This window comes from Tachypleus tridentatus, chromosome 10 (genome assembly GCF_004210375.1).
Source record: "Tachypleus tridentatus isolate NWPU-2018 chromosome 10, ASM421037v1, whole genome shotgun sequence".
In the NCBI taxonomy this organism is placed as follows: Eukaryota; Metazoa; Arthropoda; class Merostomata; order Xiphosura; family Limulidae; genus Tachypleus; species Tachypleus tridentatus.
In genome coordinates, this window is record NC_134834.1 from 188,344,898 (window position 1) to 188,364,011 (window position 19,114).

General features: G+C 36.5%; 1 protein-coding gene across 5 annotated transcripts in view; it reads right to left on the reverse strand.

The window, feature by feature from the left end:
• Positions 1-776: 776 nt before the first annotated feature.
• Positions 777-19,114, reverse strand: part of LOC143227800 (uncharacterized) — a 100,733-nt gene continuing 82,395 nt past the window's right edge. For all 5 annotated transcript variants that reach the window (XM_076459044.1, XM_076459043.1, XM_076459040.1 and 2 more), the window contains 8 exons: positions 16,864-17,046; positions 14,579-14,746; positions 12,124-12,670; positions 9,913-11,316; positions 7,834-7,970; positions 6,590-6,757; positions 5,663-5,757; positions 777-4,764 (listed from right to left, as the gene is read on the reverse strand). In XM_076459044.1, the coding sequence (XP_076315159.1) occupies positions 4,584-4,764; positions 5,663-5,757; positions 6,590-6,757; positions 7,834-7,970; positions 9,913-11,316; positions 12,124-12,670; positions 14,579-14,746; positions 16,864-17,046 (2,883 nt within the window). In that variant the 3' untranslated portion in view covers positions 777-4,583. The remainder of the gene's footprint in view (positions 4,765-5,662; positions 5,758-6,589; positions 6,758-7,833; positions 7,971-9,912; positions 11,317-12,123; positions 12,671-14,578; positions 14,747-16,863; positions 17,047-19,114) is intronic.

The window sequence follows — 19,114 nt, forward strand, 5'->3', positions numbered from 1 at the left end:
AGTGTTTATTGTCACTTTTACGTGATCAGTATTGTACTAATTAAACGTCCGGGTAATGTGATTACATGGGTATAGTGTGATGTTCTATACGAATAGCTTACAATGAATAAAATTAGAATACTGTTTTAATTTTTTTCTGTTTTAATTTTTTTCTCAAGTTACGTAAGAAATAAATCATGATATTATCTTGAACACCAAATATGTCTATTTTTCGAAGTGCAGCTACCGAGGTATACACAGTTGCTTTCATTTCTTCAACTTCCATAGCTTAATTATTTATCTCAATAAATCAACTGTAACGAATATTATCGTTTTAAATCAATAAAGATATATTTTAACTAAGTTTTGAATAACGTTTATGTTACTCGTTGTTTGGATTAAGTGATTCGTAATTAGCGCGTCATTATCGGATCGCAAATATTGAAGGATGATATGCAAATATAACCTTGCTTCTGTCAAGCGATAACAGTAGCTATCTTCTCCATTTTCGTTATGTAGAAAAATTGTCTCTGTGCACTACTTCTTATGCTCCGACTACTGAGGACGTGTAGGAATCCATCATGGTTAACAGCTGAACGACACTCTGAGATAAAAATCTTTCTCTTCTTTCTTTTGCGTGTCATCCTTCAATTTTCGCGAAGTTACGACAATGCTCCACGAATTATTAATTATTCTTCATATTTTTCACATTGTTTTTTTTTTTGCACATTCAAGGTGGCGTTACCAAAGTTACAAGTTTCACGTATAGACCATAGAAATAACGAAGGCGGAAAAGATAAAATTTGTAAAACCATTTATTGTTGTCCGTTCTTAAATAGTGTTCATACCCTTCAAAAAAAAAATTACATTTTCAATTCAAGCCACAGACAAAAAAAAAACACATTAAACACACGTTAAAGATTATCATCAAATATGAAAATATATCTGTGTCTGTGTGTGTATATGCATATACACCCACACGCATATTTAAAATGCTACTTGAAATTTTATTAGTGTCTGATAAAATATTGTTTCTTTTCAAAACGAACCAAAATAAATCAATTTTTGAAAAGAAAATGCTTGAAGATTCCTGGAAAATTACAAGCGCCATCTTTCGTCATTTCATGTAGTGATAGTATGATGACTGTAAATATCACAATTCGGAATAATAACACCATGTAATACAATTTTTACTTCTTCTTGTTCCTGGGCAGAAAGTGTTATTTCCCAGTTGCTTATGTCTAAAATAAATAGAAAACACCTATTTTTCTCTTCAAACTTTGCTTTTGTGACCTGTGAACGTATAACGAAAACATGATGGGAGACTATATTTGGGGGCTGATACGTGAAAGTGATATACATTACAGTCGAAAATCTCGAAAAACTACTAACTTCTAAACATTTTTGTATAACTTTAGTATAAATACATGTAAATCTCGATTCATATGTTGTTTTATTCAGACCTTCTGTAAATGCAAATTTGCCCGTTTTTACATAGAAAATAGGTTAATTTCTAAATTTCATTATCCAGGTCACAAAAGCAAAGTTTGAAGGGAATAATGGCCATTTTCTGTATTTTTACAACATAAGCAATCAAGAAATAACGCATACTATCCAGGAACAAAATTTGTGTTACATAGTGTTATTGGTTAGTTTTAAATTAATTTTTGCACGCAGGAGCGCGAAAGAAATGGTTTTCTCTAACTTATGGCAAAATTTTTCGTCTTAAAATAGATGGTTATTCTAAATAAAACGAGCACGATTTATTAGATAAGAAAAGTTTAGAAAATAATTTGTTTGGTTTGTGTTTGAATTTCGCACAAAGCTACACGAGGGCTATCTGCGCTAGCCGTCCCTAATTTAGCAGTGTAAGACTAGAGGGAAGGCAGCTAGTCATCACCACTCACCGCCAACTCTTGGGCTACTCTTTTACCAATGAATAGTGGGATTGACCGTCACATCATAACACCCCCACGGCTTAAAGGGCGAGCATGTTTGGTACGACTAGGAGTCGAACGCCTTAACACGCTTGGCCATGCCGTGCCCAAAATAATTTGTTCTAGGCCACTTTTTAACTATCAATGTTTCACTATCATTGTAACTGATCCCCGCCCAAAAAAAAAGAAGATATTAATAGAACACTGTTAATAAACAAAAATCAAAGGAACATAATACTCCTTATTCTACTAGTGTAGGAGCGATAGGAGATCTATTCTCTATTAAAATAGCCCCAATGCTCTATCAAGATACTATTTTTTCATTGTATACGTGACTCATATAAAACTTAGTGTATATTTCCCTAAAGCCATAACATTTTAAAGATAAAAAAAATCATTAATTATGATTACAGTTTGGCTTTAAGAACAAGTGATGGAAACTTTTCGGAATCTTTCCAAACTTTTACAGCTTCAGAGAAAAGAAGTTAAGATTTCTCCCGTGTATATTATATATGTGTGTCAAGTAATTATGCTAAATGGTATATCTAAGTGATAAAAAACCAAAGAAAGAATACGAGGGCTTATACTGTTTGTTTGTTTCGTTTTTTGAATTTCGCGCAACGCTACACAAGGGCTATCTGCGCTGGCCGTCCCTAATTTTGCAGTGTAAGACTAAAGGGAAGACAGGTAGTCATCACCACCCATCGTCTACTCTTGAGCTACTCTTTTACCAACGAATAGTGAGATTGACCATCACTCTTATATGCCCCTACGGATGAAAGGGCGAACATGTTTGATGGGACGAAGATTTAAACCCGCAACCCTCGGATTACGAGTCGAGCTTCCTAACCACCTGGCAATGTAGGGCCTCTTATATGAATAAGACATTTTTATTCTAGAATTAGAAAAACTTTCGACCTGATAATATGTAAATGAAAAGCTGCAAAACGGAATGTAAAACAAAATGTAAACCAGTAAACAAAATACTCAGATTATATATACATATAGAACACACACATTACACTACACAACTAACATTTGCACTGTAATACAGACGATGAGTTGAATATTAAACCGAATTCCATGCGTGTTATTTATTTTGGTAAAGTAATAATAAATTACAATATTTCTTAACATAATATAAGAAGTTTCAACTAGTTGGTAGCCATGTTTAATAACTTTTAATGTCACTTACGTCAGTATTACATGTTCATCAGAAGACTTCACCTATGACCACTTCCATCTGAACACTGTTGTAAGAAGACAACTGGCAGTATTGACAGAAAGAACCACTTTTAAAATGATATAACTCCTTTACGTTAATACAATGCAGAATGCATTGTAACATTTAATTGTTCTTTTAGAGGTTGGAACCCCAACTGGTTTCGCTGAGCTTCATAAAATAGTTTATTTAAACTACACTGTGGCGTCTCTCTCACATTCTTATAGAAAGCCAGTTAGCCATTCCCATGTTGTTTGTTTGTTTTCTAATAGCAAAGCCACATCGGGTTATCTGATGAGTCCACCGAGGAATATCGAACCCCTGATTTTAGCGTTGTAAATCCATAGTCTTACCGCTGTACCAGTGGGAGACCCTAAGTTGTTACCCTAACGTAGGTTAGGCGACACTTTTAAAAACCATATTGTTGTAAATGCACATAACACAACGAATAACATTTAACTTTCAGCCAGTTATGAACAAAAACCTGACAGGATTACGTTCACGTGGTTTGGTTGTTTAAAAACAACTATAAAGTTGGTATTTTTTGTTGTTGTTTTTTAAATAAAAGTTAGTATAAAGTAAAACAATAAAAACAGGATCGAGCAACTTTGAATAAAACTGTGACCAGTGGTCAGTTATCGTGAAGCCCCTGGAAAGAGGATTTTAAAAACATAAACAGAGTTGAAATGTTGCTTTTCTGTGCAACCCAGAACAAGTTACAAAATTCCTAAAGATAGACAGAAAACTCCTTGTTTAGATTGGTTTTTTTATATTATAGATAAAAGAAGAGAAAAAAAAAACACTTCAGTACTAGGTTCCCTTTAACACCGGTTACTTTTATTGTAATATGTTATCCAACATTATCTAATGTTTTTGGTTTTTTTTTTTTCCAAGTTTGGATGTGTTGTGCAGCGCTAAAATAAGTATTATTAATTTTCCACAGTTAGTTTGTTTTCTAATAATAGTGTTGGCTCAGCCGTTCTTTATCTTAAACTGATAAGACTAAATAGAAGGCAACTAGTCAACAGCGCCTACCGCCAGTTCTTCGACTGTTCTTGTTTAATCAACTAGTGGAATTTCACCGTCACTTTATAACGTACTCACGGGCCTAAAGTACGATGGACATGTAGATCCATAGTCTGGCACGCTGACCAGAAGGTCACGCTAGACTCAATTTTGAATGGTATTAAAAACAATTTAAGGTTTTCTGCAAAATAAAATCTAAAAATGTTTTTTCTTACTTTTTTCGTATTCTTCACTGTTCAGTCCATAAAAAAAACAACGACTCACGTTTCTAACGTAGAGTAAAAGATCTTAGAACGAGAGTATCAAACGTTCTGTGAATACAGTCACATTCGCTAGTGCACAAATTTAGGGATCATGTACATTGTTTATCACAGAATCTTCAGGTGATGTTTGTTTTATTCTCTACTGACACAAGCTTTTTAACGGTAACCTGTTTTAGTTTTTCTTAACTGCTGCAGCCAGGGATTTTGCTGTTTTTCGTCTTCGTCAGTGACTGTACTTACAAACGTTGTTGAATCATTCTCACCAGGTTGTCTGTCGAAGCTTGCACCAGTACTATCCGTGACCATAAGGCTGCTTGATGTAGGCTTAGAAGACGAACTGATAATAAAGAACAAAAAAACAGCAAATGTGGCATATGATTACACACAGATGTTGGTTCAAGTGTTTTTCTGGAAGAGATATTTTCGAAATAAAATCTACTTTTAAAAACTCTAACTCAGGCTTAAAAGTTTTCACAATTGTCACGTGACTTGAAGCGTGAACATTTAGATACAAGCAGGGAATAATCTAAATATTTATCATTCAAAAGTCACAAGTTTATTAAATATTTTCTTTTATTTTGATGAAACCTTTTTTTTTAGAAAATAGTAAAAATGGAATAGTCAGTGAAATCAAAAGCTTAGTTTTTATCAGCGCCATCAATAATTCCAGACATAAATGATTTGGGTAAATTTAAAGTAATAATAAAAAGGCAGACGAAAATTCGAATATCCGCAACCTGGTTTTGTTTGCCTACTAATAAACTGTGAGGTTTAAAGCTACAGTACAGAATGAAAGTAGGTAATGAACGTAATGAAACAGAATTAATACAAGAATACACAACTAAAACTATTATTGCTTTTATAGGTGGCGTTTAAGAATTTATAGTCTAGAAAACACGAACCATTATTTACAGGTTTTTACAGGCTTTTCTTTAGAACATTCTAATAATTATTGCCAACGAAAGGCTATTGCTTAAAACGACATTAAGTATGTGTGTGTGTGTGTGTGTTTTCTTATAGCAAAACCACATCGGGCTATCTGCTGAGCCCACCGAGGGGAATCGAACCCCCTGATTTTAGCGTTGTAAATCCGTAGACTTACCGCTGTACCAGCAGGGAGCGCGACATTAAGTAAATAAATCAAATTTTTTATGCTTCGATTTTTATTTTATTTTCTAACTTAAAAAGAGCTGCGAGATTTTTAATCAAATAATTTTCTAATGATGAACACTTACACTATGGAGGTTTCCGATGATTTTAGTCCAGCCTTTTCTAATAGATGGCGCTTCCAAACAGGAATCGCATTCAACTTTTTTTCTTCTATTTCTTTCTAGAGAAAACAGAAAACAAAATATTAGTATGTTTTCAGGTTTTCCGAACACGTTACTCTTTTTTCTTTGCCGGTAGTTAACATGACAGACTGTCGATCCAATGTTCGAGTCCCATTAAGGCAATTTCAGACCGAAGGTGTTTGGGTGTTCTTAAGCTCGAATTTTTCAAAGTCGGCTTTACTCTGCTTTTCACGTTACGTACAAATGTCACATAGAAATACACAAACTAAAACCGAAGGTAAAACCGGAAAATAATGTATTTTAAAAGTTAGTTGATGTTTTCATCCCGGAACGGCACTTTATGCGATACGTGAAATAAATGGCGAGTTAAAATACCTCCTAAGGTTTGGACATAGCTCTTTTTCATTTGAAACTTATAATACAAATATAGTTAGTCAGGAACGCCCGCCGCCTATGCAGTTAATCTTAACAAAACAGAGAGACTGACTGGCAAAGTTATAATGCATCCACGTGCAGCTGAAAGCGTGAAAAGTGTTCAGTGGCATATTGCAGCTCAAACATCGCACCTTCAGGTCCGCGGCCTGGCATATTAACCACTAAGCCTAAAACTTAGGCCTAATAGTTTAAATGAATAAGTGCTTGACCTGAAAATAATGCAGGTAAAATGACATTCGTAATTTATAATTACTAAGACAGTAATTTAAATACTGATTGAACCTAAAACTTCAACCAGTAACAAACTTGGTAATCAAAATTGTTATCAATAATTTATGTCGAGAGGAAGGCCTACGAGATTTTCATCTGCAATTTTTGTTATTATTACAGGAATTATACCCGTATACAGAATACTTGAAACCGGCGTTCCCTTACCAGCCTCTGCTCTTCTGCTTCTTTCTTAGCACTTTCGGCAGCCTTCTTTGCCAACATTTGTCTTTTCCATGGCGGAATAGGGAATCCGCCAGCATCCTTTTCCGGAACTTTGTCCAGGAAGTGTTCCGGTGTAAACTGCTGCGTAATTTCTGCTGTTTTCTTTTTCATCTGAAGTAAAAAAAAAAGATGGAAAAAACACAAAATGGCATTCAACGGTGATAATAGTCGATACTATTATCGACTGTTGTATAACAACAATCACTCATCGATACTTGTATAACCACAATCACTCATCGATACTTGTATAACCACAATCACTCGTCGATACTTGTATAACCACAATCACTCACTCTCTTAGATTAATTCATGTTACAAAACAAACACCCAGATGAGGTAAGTACTTCTCTTATTTACTATTGTTGAATATAAAGCTGCACATTTTACCCATTGCAGAGATCGAGCCCCGAACTTTAACGTTATAAGCTATAAAGATAACGCCTGATCCGCCACGGGTGTGTGTGTGTTTTTTTATAGCAAAGCCACATTGGGCTATCTGTTGAGTCCACCGAGAGGAACTCAGCAGATAGCCTTGATGTGGCGGATCAGCCCTTATCTTGAGAGCCAATAACGCTAAGATTCTGGGATCGATCAGCCAGGGAAAGGGGAGAAGATAAGTCAACAGTAAGCACTATTTTACCAATTAACCAAAGCTACACTTGTAAAAAAAAAATAAAAAAATAAATTTCCTTCGTTATCTCAAATCAAATCATTTAGACGGAGAGAGATCCTTTTTTGTTTTTCTTGTTATTTTTTAATTTCGCGCAAAGCCAAAGCTACACGAGGGCTATCTGCGCTAGCCGTCCCTAATTCAGCAGTGTAAGACTAGAGGGAATGCAGCTAGTCATCAACACCCACCGTCAACTCTTGGGCTACTCTTTTACCAATGAATAGTGGTATTGACCGGAACATTATAACGCCCCCACGGCTGAAAGGGCGAGCATGTTTGGTGCGACGGGGATTCGAACCCGCGACACTCAGATTACGAGTCAAACGTCTTAACCACCTGGCCATGCCGAGCCAGGATCCTTTTACAACATTTATTTTTGAATTACACAAAAAAATTGACAAAATAAATAATAAACGTCTATATGAAAAGCAAGTTTTAAATGACTCGGCATTTTGAGTTATTTTGAAACTGGTCTGTATTTTAAAATTCATATAATATTTATTTTAAAACAATGTACTTCTTCCTCTTCCATTCTTTGGCGTTCCTCTCTCATCTTCTTCACACCCTGTACATCCTTCGATTGTTTTAGTTCAGCAATCAAATCATTCTTCTTGTCTGTGAGGGACTCGTTCTTCCTCAGGAGTACGGTTCGTTCTTTTTTGTTTTTTGAAGTTGAAATAAAAAAAGAAGGTTGTTAGATAATCTATTTGAAAAAAAATTATAATTTTTTATTTCGAAGAATCTTTATAAGATTTAGAAATATTTCAAAGGTTGGACTTATCAGCTTCCTGTATTTTGTTTAATTGTACTTCGAAAAGATCGTGTTTTAGATTCTAAATTGGCTACTTCACCTCTAATATTACAATTTCATTCATTGCTTGATTCATTCTTGGCACTCCGATAAACTCAAAACTAATCTGATCATATGACTTGGTGTCATAAAACACTGGTCTTACTGACAAAAACGTTGTATTCTATCGCATTTCACTCTCTGTATTATTGTCAAACTAACACTGGTGTGGCCAATTACCTAGAGTTATGTCGTACTTCACCATCTGTGTTATTGTAAAACTAACACTGGTGTGGCCAATTACCTAGAGTTATGTCGTACTTCACCATCTGTATTATTGTAAAACTAACACTGGTGTGGCCAATTAGCTAGAGTTATGTTGTACTTCACTCTCTGTATTATTGTAAAACTAACACTGGTGTGGCCAATTAGCTAGAGTTATGTTGTACTTCACTCTCTGTATTATTGTAAAACTAACACTGGTGTGGCCAATTAGCTGGAGTTATGTTGTACTTCACTCTCTGTATTATTGTAAAACTAACACTGGTGTGGCCAATTACCTAGAGTTATGTCGTACTTCACCATCTGTATTATTGTAAAACTAACACTGGTGTGGCCAATTACCTAGAGTTATATTGTACGTCACTCTCTGTATTATTGTAAAACTAACATTAATGTGGCCAATTAGCTAGAGTTATGTCGTACGTCACTCTCTGTATTATTGTAAAACTAACATTTGTTTGTAGGATTAGCTAGAGTTATGTCGGGGAATCTTTTGCACCACGTATTCAACTGTCGTGTGTGTTGAGTTGAAATATTTAACAAACAGAATTTCACTCAGCTCATTATTATTAATTCCTACAGTAGTTTTTTTCACTTTTATTATTTTATAATTATACCAAGTGAACATAATATATTACTTCAGTGAACGTATAAAATAAAAAAGTAATGAAAACTGAAAGATAAGACGTTCACTCCGTTAAATTGTTATTGTTGTCTTGAATTAAGGACAAAGCTACACAATGGGCTATCTGTAGTCTGCCCACCACGGGTATCGAAACCCTGTTTTTAGTGTTGTAAGTCCGCAGACATATCACTGAGCCACTGAGGGGGGGGCACTTCGATAACGTCATGTCTTTCTTGAAGAATGAAAAATTAATTAAAGATCGTTCAAAGGTAAGTTAAAATCCTTTCATCAGATGATTTGTGTACGATATACAGGGAGATCCAAAATTATCTTTCCCACTAAGATTTGATGATTAACTAGCTCCGGAAATACAACCTTGCAGTTTTCAACATCTTGTAGCAAACGTAAACAATGTTTTATTGACAAGTCAGCAGAGTTCTACTTGTACTCCATTACTGACTCTTAGCTGGCCTAACCAATATTCGATTTTAGTCCATGTTCACTGCAACATGCCTACTGTAATGACATTTGTTATCCTGGTCTTTAGCTCGGTAGTGTTTGCCATAAGCATGTGATACACGGTATCCTTAACATACCTCATACTTCTTTCCTCTACCGATGTCTGCAGTTATGTTGTACTACACTCACTGACTTGATCTATGTTAGGCCAAACGACACATTGGGTCTTTTCTTGCAGGGTTGCCGTTGTAAGGAATAATATTAGTTACTGGAGTGAAAACAACAACATAAAAAACAAACAAACATTACAATAAAAACTATCTAGATACATGACTGTATGTCCTTAGTTATCTAATTATTAAATGTTAAAGTAGGAAATATAATTTTGGACCACCCTGTATCGTTGACTGTTATCAATGGTATAAATTAGGTTAACTAACCAGTACTTGTTGATATTTCAGTCTTCTTCAGACTGACAGACTGAAGGGCTTCCCTGGTAACACTGAAATTTGGTCGAAAAAGAGGTGCGGGAAGTGTTCCACTAGGTGGCGCTTTTGGCGTCGTTTCACTAGATTTTGTCCCACTGCTCATGATAGGAGTTGTTTCAATGACTGAAGTGTCACTGTTCTCTGAGCTTCTAGAGACATCCTTAGAGTCAGTCTTTTGTGGGCTGTTTACTGAAGTAAAATCAGATTTTTGCAGCAGTAATGACGTTGGAAGACTATTAATGGTCGCCAGTTTACTCTCCACGTCCTTTTTAGTGGTGTTCTTGTCGGTTCCAGTAATAACGTCTTTAGAAACTTGGCCAAGTTTTGGAATGGGAAAAGATGGAGTCTCTTTCTGTGCCAGTTTCTTCAGATACTCTGAAGGCTTTATGTTAGTATCAGAACTTGCCATTGATTCAAACTGTGGCGGGATGAACCCAGATTGTCCATTTTGAGAAGGTTTTTGTTTCTGGCTTCCTTGTTCTGCCAATTCAGAAAGGTGCGTGTTATCTTTGCTGATGTTGACTTCTTCACTCTTAGGATGCACTGACTTTGGACCGTTAGAACTTGTGATTGGTTCATTGCCGGGGATAAAATTTGATTTGGATCTAATGAAACTTTTCGGCGAGTTGGTTTGACTATTTGGAGTTTCTTCCCTCTTTCTGTTGTATCCCAAAACAGGTGAAAGAAAGGGCGGGGGAAGCGGTGGTGGTGGTGGTGGTGGTGGTGGAGCAGAAGAGGCAGGAGGAGTTGAAATGGAAAGCATCTCTGTTGCTTCTTCCACGAGGTCTTTCCTAGTAAGTGAGTCGTTTCCATTTTGCAGATTAGCTGAAACGTTTTTTGCTTCTTCTGGTCTTGGTTCGATTTGTTCCTGTGAGCTATCAACTTTTTTTCTTTCGTCTTCAGATGTGTTTAATTGCAGATTCTCCCTCGATAAAGCAAATCCTTTCTCAGTACCTGAAATACCATCAGAAGATTCCTTATTATTTTCGTTTTCTGACAATGGAGGCACGAGCGGTAATCCATTTTCAGAATTTGCTCCTCTTACAGAATTCTCTTCAAAAGACTTCGACCTATTATTTGTTTCGCTCTGTTCTGGCGAGGAATCGGGGGGACTACCATCCTCTTCTGGACCTTCCTCTTCAACCTCGTGGTAGATCCCCTCATCAGTGCTCGTGCTGCAAGCCTCAGAAGACGTTAATGATTGTGCTTCCGTCGTAGGTGGTTTATCAAGAGAGCCATTACGTGCTCTTTGTTCGTCACTACGTTGTGAACGAGGTACGGGGTCATCGTAATCTGGAGTTGGGTCACTAACGTCCGATATGCTCATTCCATCATCGGAAGTTGACTGGTGGACATCTGCAGTAATTAAGACAAAGTAAAAATATTTCTAACCACAGTTACACAGATTATTAACAGCAGTTATGACAGTTGAATTACACAGTGAAAAACACAACTCTCAGAATCAGTTGTTTGTTTGTTGTTTTAAATGGACGAACGCGGGCCAGAAAAATGTCTCATTGTGCTGAATGAAGATTTCTGTTAACTTCCGTTTAATTAATAATTTTATCCCATACATGACCATTGAAACAGAAAAAAAAACAAAAAACTAATTTAATATTAAACGAAACGAAACAAATATCAGACATTGCTGTATACAAACCTGAATGCAAACGAATGTTCATTTAACTTCAAATCGAATCGTAAGGATAACTAACTGAGTCGACAATTAAATATTTTAATAATTTTTTTATAGTGTTTCAATTTTTACGTTATTTCGAGAAACAGAACCAGTTCGTAATGGTACTTCAGGGGAAAAATCTATATTTTCAGACATTAGTAAAATCGATTTAGCAAAATCATTAATCGTTTTATGAATATTTGTAACTCGTTAAATCAAAAGGTTTTGTGTGTAAAATAATTGTGGAAAATACTGAAAGTGTTGTGTTGTTTGTTAAAAAATACTTAGTTTTGCAATCAAAATCTAGGTTTTATAAAACGTATACTGTGTTTGCATACTTCACGAATCTTAAGACCAGATTTCAAATCCTCTAAAAGTTCCAATAAAAACAAATTGTAAGAAGAGAATTCGATGGGAAAAACAAACAAACCCACATGAGCTTTCACAAATTGAAAATATAACAACAACAGTATAAAAGCACGTACCAACTTTGGTAGTAATTGTACTTGACGATTTTGGATTTGGAATCGAAGTGTCCGTTCTGGATTCGTGCTGTTTGTCATCAGGTGGCATTTCGAATAACTTTTTCACTCGATCATCAGGCGTCATGTGCGGTTCGTGCAGGTAGAAAGGTTCTTGGTTAGCTGCAAGTGGTCTTAGTGGAAAGGGTTCTTTATAACTTTCCATACGAGAGCAACGGGAACTTTCATCGCTGGCCTTTCTCTGATGACCATTGTTCATTTCTTGATTTCTTAGGTTGACGTACGTAGCGTGACTGTGATGAGGACATTGGTGATGACAATGGTCGTGTCCGTGACGGTAAATATGATGATGCTTGTGATTATCCTTAGTGGGTGAGCCGTAAAAATGCCAACTGCTTGTAGGGGTCAAGGGGTGATGGTCCCCGTACCTTTGCGACGTTGCCCCTCCCAGGGAATGGTGGCTACTACCAGTGACGTCTGATGGATAATCATCTGACCAAGAGGTTGTATCCTCTGATGTTGTAGATCGACAAGAGCAGCCATCAGAGTCCTACCAATAAAACAGATGAATATTACGATACATTCAAAAAACACAAACTGTTTTCAATTTGAAGATTGGATATTCATATGTACGAGGTCTGTTCAAAAAAATACGCGGACTGTTTGAATTGCGCGGCTCCAGTTGGTTCCAGGGGAATCCGCTTGGTGTCGCTAGGTTCGCACACATTTCCCGATTGCAGATATCTTCATTTGTGTATTAGCTACGCGTTTTTTAAGTGAAGTGCGATTTTTTTCGTTTGGCGGATTTCAGAATGAATGACCTGAAGGAGCAACGACTTGCTGTGAAAGTTTGTGTTAAACTTGGAAAATTTGCGACTGAAATTTTTGCTATGCTTAACACGGCTTACGGTGATGTTGCTATGAAGCATACGGCATGTTTCAAGTGGCATGAACGTTTTAAGGATGGTCGACAGTCCATTGAAGATGATGAGCGTCCTGGATGTCCTTCCACGTCAACTGACGACCCACACGTCAACAAAATCAACACTCTGGTGCGGGCAAATCGACGTCTGACTGTCAGGGAGCTTGCTGAAGAGTGTGGGATATCAGTTGGATCTTGTTACGAGATTTTGACCGAAAAATTGAAGATGCACTGCGTTGCTGCGAAATTCAGCCCTCAGAACTCGTGAGTGTTTGGCCAAACACTCGATCACTGTTCTTCTCCACCCTCCCTACTCACCTGACCTTGCTCCTTACGATTTTTTCTTGTTCCCCAAACTCAAAAGACCCTTGAAAGGAAGATTTGAGACGATTCCCGAGATTAAGGCAAATGCGACGAAGGAGCTGGAGGACATTACAAAAGAAGCGTACCAGGACTGTTTCAACAAGTGGAAACACCGTTGGGATAAGTGTGTGCGTTGGGGAGGAGAGTACTTTGAAGGAGACCCAGACCTGTAACTTCTAAATAAAGTACATTTTATTTTATGACGTCAGTCCGCGTATTTTTTTGAACAGCCCTCGTATTGTAATTAACAAATGCCATTAAGGATTTCACGTGCTGCCATTCCTAATTTTAAACAAATGAACAGAACCCAACCACCCACACTTATAACGCACTTACAGCTTAAAGTACGACGAATGTTGTTCGTATCGCACGGGTTCGAACCTGTCTCAGAAGTTTTGGTTTTTGATTCTGAGCGTGACGAACTACGGCAATACGTAATCCATACGACGCGAGTTAACTCTACGGTAGATATCCAGATTTTGAAATGAAAATACATTTGCAAAATCAAAACGTTTTTTGTAACTAAATATAGCAACAGCACGTACTTTATATATAAACCTTTTGGTTGATTCTTTACAGCACTTTAAATATAGCAATAACTTGTTGTTTTTGTTTTTGAATTTCGCACAAAGCTACTCGAGGGCTATCTGTGCTAGCCGTCCATAATTTAGCAATGTAAGACTAGAGGGAAGGCAGCTAGTCATCACCACCCACCGCCAACTCTTGGGTTACTCTTTTACCAACGAATAGTGGGATTGACCGTCACATTATAACGCCCCCACGGTTGAAAGAGCGAGCATGTTTGGCGCGACGGGGATGCGAACCCGCGACCCTCAGATTACGAGTCGCACGCCTTAACACGCTTGGCCAACAGTAATAGCCAAGTGTTTATATTTGCCTGCAGCGTCTTAATTGGTTCTTCAATGTATATTCAATATAACATCATACAGTTTATATATACACCTGAACGTTGGTATTCGGTCCTTCTCTAACCTCATCGTACTAATACATACGTATTAAAATACTGCATTATACCGTTGAAACCGAAATTTTCTGTCACATTTTTTATGAAAAATATTTTATAATAATTACAAATTTGTTTTATATGACATGATACTTAGAAAATTATAAACTATAGCCTTTTTTTTTCCTAATTTGCTTACACATATTTACCCTTCTTATGTGGCCGGAAGATGGCGGGCCACGATGAGGTTGTAGACGGCAGGAGTTGCAGTAACGGTTTATAGGTATGAGAGATATTCCATCTGGGGGAGTGGCCAAAGATGGTATCGCCGTCTGGTGTCTAGGATCAGAAGCGTGTGCTACCAGAAGAGCAAGACACTAGAAAAAGTTGAAGTTGGGTTTTTACGAAACAATAAGAGAAATAATTTAATGAAAAATCTATTTTATGTTTTTATAATTATTTTATAAATCATGAAACATAAATTTAAAAAAATTTTCTTACGATGAATATTTTATTTCTTGTATTTAACTCTACTGTCATAGTTTGATTAGTTCTCAGAAGAGGGGTAAAGAGCGGAATATGAATATCTATTAATCTATTCAGTTATTTCTTGTAACTAATGCATGTGCACATTTAGTAAAATCAGTTGACAATTCCAACGGTTTTTAAAATGCACAATAAATTATTGTGCAAAGGTCAAAGCAATAAAAAACAACTGGAAAACTATACGTACGTTTCGATGTAATATGCTCCACAGAAACGTATAGCTCTTTTAGTTTTATACTGCTTGCAACAATTATACAATAAAATATTGTGCATTTTTAAAATTGTCGGACGCGTAAACTGATTATATTAAATACCCTACCCAAAACCTATCAGTCGAATATACTGGACATGTACACATAATTTATGCGTTCTTTTTCTTTAGTATGAAGAAGGCTCTTCTCTTCTATCTGGATAGGATGCCATCCAAAGATAATTATATAATTAAAGTCATTATTAGTCCACGTGTTTTAGCTTTAGTCCTAATTTGTTAACTTAAGTGTGTGTACCTGTAGAAAGCGATTCGTGTTTTTTTATTATAAATCTTATACAAACGGTCCCTATTTATAATCAAACAATTTGTTGCTCTCGTTTTTAAACTGGAAAACAGCTACGTTTGTTTGTTTGTTTTTTATTTCGCGCAAAGCTACACGATGTATATCTACACTAGCCGTCCCTAATTTAGCAATGTAAGACTAGAGAGAGAGCAGGTAGTCATCACTACCCACCGCTAACACTTGGTCTGCTCTTTTACCAACGAACAGTAGGACTGATCGTAACATTATAACGACCCCACGGCCGAAAGGGCGAGCATGTTTGGTGTGACGTGGATTCGAATCCATGACCCTCGGGTTACGAGTCAAGTGCCTTAACCCGCCTACCCATGCCGGGCAAAATAGTTACGTAACGTACCGCGCCCTAATGTATTTATAGTGAATGATTTGTGGACCACGCGACTGCCCGCTGAAAGCTTCCTTGCAAAACACATTTATTAAACTTTATAAATAATATTATAGCAAGTACGTGTTTAATACTAAATATGTTTTGTCTATTACGACACCCAGTCTAAAGAATTGACGAAACAAAATAAGTTAAAATCACTCATTTTTATGTAAAGCATAGAAAACCTAAACGGTAATTTGTAAGATTATATATACATTATTACCATTAACTATTGACCAATTGATTAAAATGCATTGATTCATCAGCTGACGTAATTTGTGTTTGATTTTTTGCGACTCATAAGTTGTTACGGGGTCCGTATAACTGACAAAATGCTGTAGTTCAGAAAACTATGTCTAAAAATTCGAAGGGGTCATAATTGGACACCTTCAATAATGCTGGAGTACATCAAAATGCGTACACATTTTGATTATTTTTTTAGCTAAAGGTATGCGAATAGAAATTAGCTACAATGTCGTTTTAGACTATCATGCTACTATAGGTGTCGTTTGCCACTATTTGACTAAAAGACATTTGTTTTATAAGTCTTGCTAGACATTTCTAAAATCATCATAGAATATGTAAAAATACCGACTACTTGCAAAGAGATAATTTTAGAGTGAGTTTTGTTTGTTTTTGAATTTCGCACAAAGCTACTCGAGGGCTATCTACGCTAGCCGTCCCTAATTTAGCACTGTAAGACTAGAGGGAAAGCAGCTAGTCATCACCACCCACCGCCAACTCTTGGGCTACTCTTTTACCAACAAATAGTGGGATTGACCGTCACATTATAACGCCCCCACGACTGAAAGGGCGAGCATGTTTGGTGCGACGGGGATTCGAACCCACGATCCTCAGATTACGAGTCGCACGCCTTAACACGCTTGGCCATGCCGGGCCGCTTAGAGTGAGACCACATTGAAAAGTACTGTATGTAGGAATTATCTGGAATTTGTATAAAATGTGATTAAGGTAAACATAAAGTAAATCCCTTAAAAGCTCGCCATACCTCCATTTGTTCATTTTCTGCCGCGTCATTCAGTGGACTTTTTCCGAAATTATCTAATAAAATTCTTCCTCCGTGCCTCAACAGCCAACGCAGTGTCTCGACGTGCCCTCTACTGGCAGCAAAATGAACTGGTGTTGCACCATCTTTGTCTTGCATGTTAGGATCAGCTCCCTGTTCGTCTATCTATAGGTGAAAAAACGATGCATTTATAACATCAAATCGTGACAATTGATATATCTAAAAATTAGACTATAAATATAAAACCAATCTCGCAGGCAAGGAATTTGAAATGTTAATATTTTCATGAGTTTTTCTTTCTAGTCGTGGAACTCGGTCAATATCGTAAGCATGACAGATGAGTTTCTAGATGGAGTTACTTTATAAAAAAAATAGGCTTTTTGTCAAATATTGGTGCTATGACTGCGTGGTTTACATAGAGCAAGCTGGAGTCTGGGACATTTCTTTGTGGATTACACAGAGCAAGCTGGAGTCTGGGACATTTCTTTGGGGATTACATAGAGCAAGCTGGAGTCTGCGACATTTCTTTGTGGATTACACAGAGCAAGCTGGAGTCTGGGACATTTCTTTGGGGATTACATAGAGCAAGCTGGAGTCTGGGACATTTCTTTGGGGATTACATAGAGCAAGCTGGAGTCTGGGACATTTCTTTGGGAATTACATATAGCAAGCTGGAGTCTGGGACATTTCTTTGTGGATTACACAGAGCAAGCTGGAGTCTGGGACATTTCTTTGGGAATTACATATAGCAAGCTAGAGTCTGGGACATTTCTTTGTGGTTTTCACAGAGCAAGCTGGAGTCTGGAACATTTCTTTGTGGATTTCACAGAGCAAGCTGGAGTCTGGAACATTTCTTTGTGGATTACACAGAGCAAGCTGGAGTCTGGGACATTTCTTTGTGGTTTACATAGAGCAAGCTGGAGTCTGGGACATTTCTTTGCGGATTACATAGAGCAAGCTGGAGTCTGGGACATTTCTTTGTTGACAACTTGTGGTATTAACTTTTTGTTACGAAATCCAAGTTATCGTCACATTATTAAAAATGTTTCGTTACAATCGTCTTTTGTGACTAGAGAACTTTGTTACTTGTTTCATCACTAACTAATTCAAGCACGAAAGAGCACCACCTACCCCCTCTATCGTTATTAATGGTGTTTTGAATTCAAATGAAAGAATATTAAATTACAATAAATATTTTTGAAAACCTAAATCGTTTTCACTGTGATTTATGTAATTCTGCTCGTGATAACCTCTACCCCCTGTAACAAATCGCAATACAGGTTTAGGCACCCTCTCAACCCCATAACGTTATGTAATTTTTGAATTGTCCTCAAATAATTGTACAATTTACGATCAGTTTATCTTCTTGGTTTCTTTTTTTTTAATAATTGTTACCAATTATTTTCTATTTAAAAACTACTTGTTACAAAATTAATATTCATAGCAAAAACTACCATATCAGTAAAATAATGTAACAGTCACAATTTGTCCTGGTAACAATAAGGCGGTAACAAAATGTCCGTATCTGGTATGCAGGGATGTAATGTGAGCCATGGACATCTATTATGTGATCCACAAGAAAGAGCTCTTACCTTAATCCTGATTCGTTGTTAAATAAAACTGATGAAGAACTACACTCCACCAACTTAATCTCATTCAAACTATAACAGTTGTCTTCAAGTGATTTGCAAGTGTTAGTTATTATTTATTTTATTTGGTTTTTGTAAAAACTGTCTTAAAAATTAATTATTTAAAAGCGGTAGTTGCAACAAGTTATTTACGTAACTCGGTACGAGTCGTAAGTTGTGTATGCAAATTAATTGCTGCACGAGGTTTACGTTTTTCTCGTTGTGTGTGTAATATTGTTGTCCATAAAGGGTTAGATATTTCTAGGTTTTTCTGCTGCGTGTTACAAATACGTAGAACAAGAGAAAAAACAATTTAAGCAAAAGTTAATTAGACTGAGTGGTTGTCCCTTTAGCCATGACGGGAGATTGCTAAAGAAGCTAGTAAAAGTAAGATAAAGTTAGTCGAAAATATCGATCTAAATTGTGCTTGTAAATCTAGCAATAAAAAGGTATAATTACGATTTTTAAAGTGGAATTAGCACAGACTGTATTGTGATAACACAGTAGAATATTATAATTCATCTTATCAAATTATGTTCTAAAATAGCTGAAGCAACCCATGTGGACCTTTGATGTAAAAGATAATTATTAAGCTCTGATTGCAG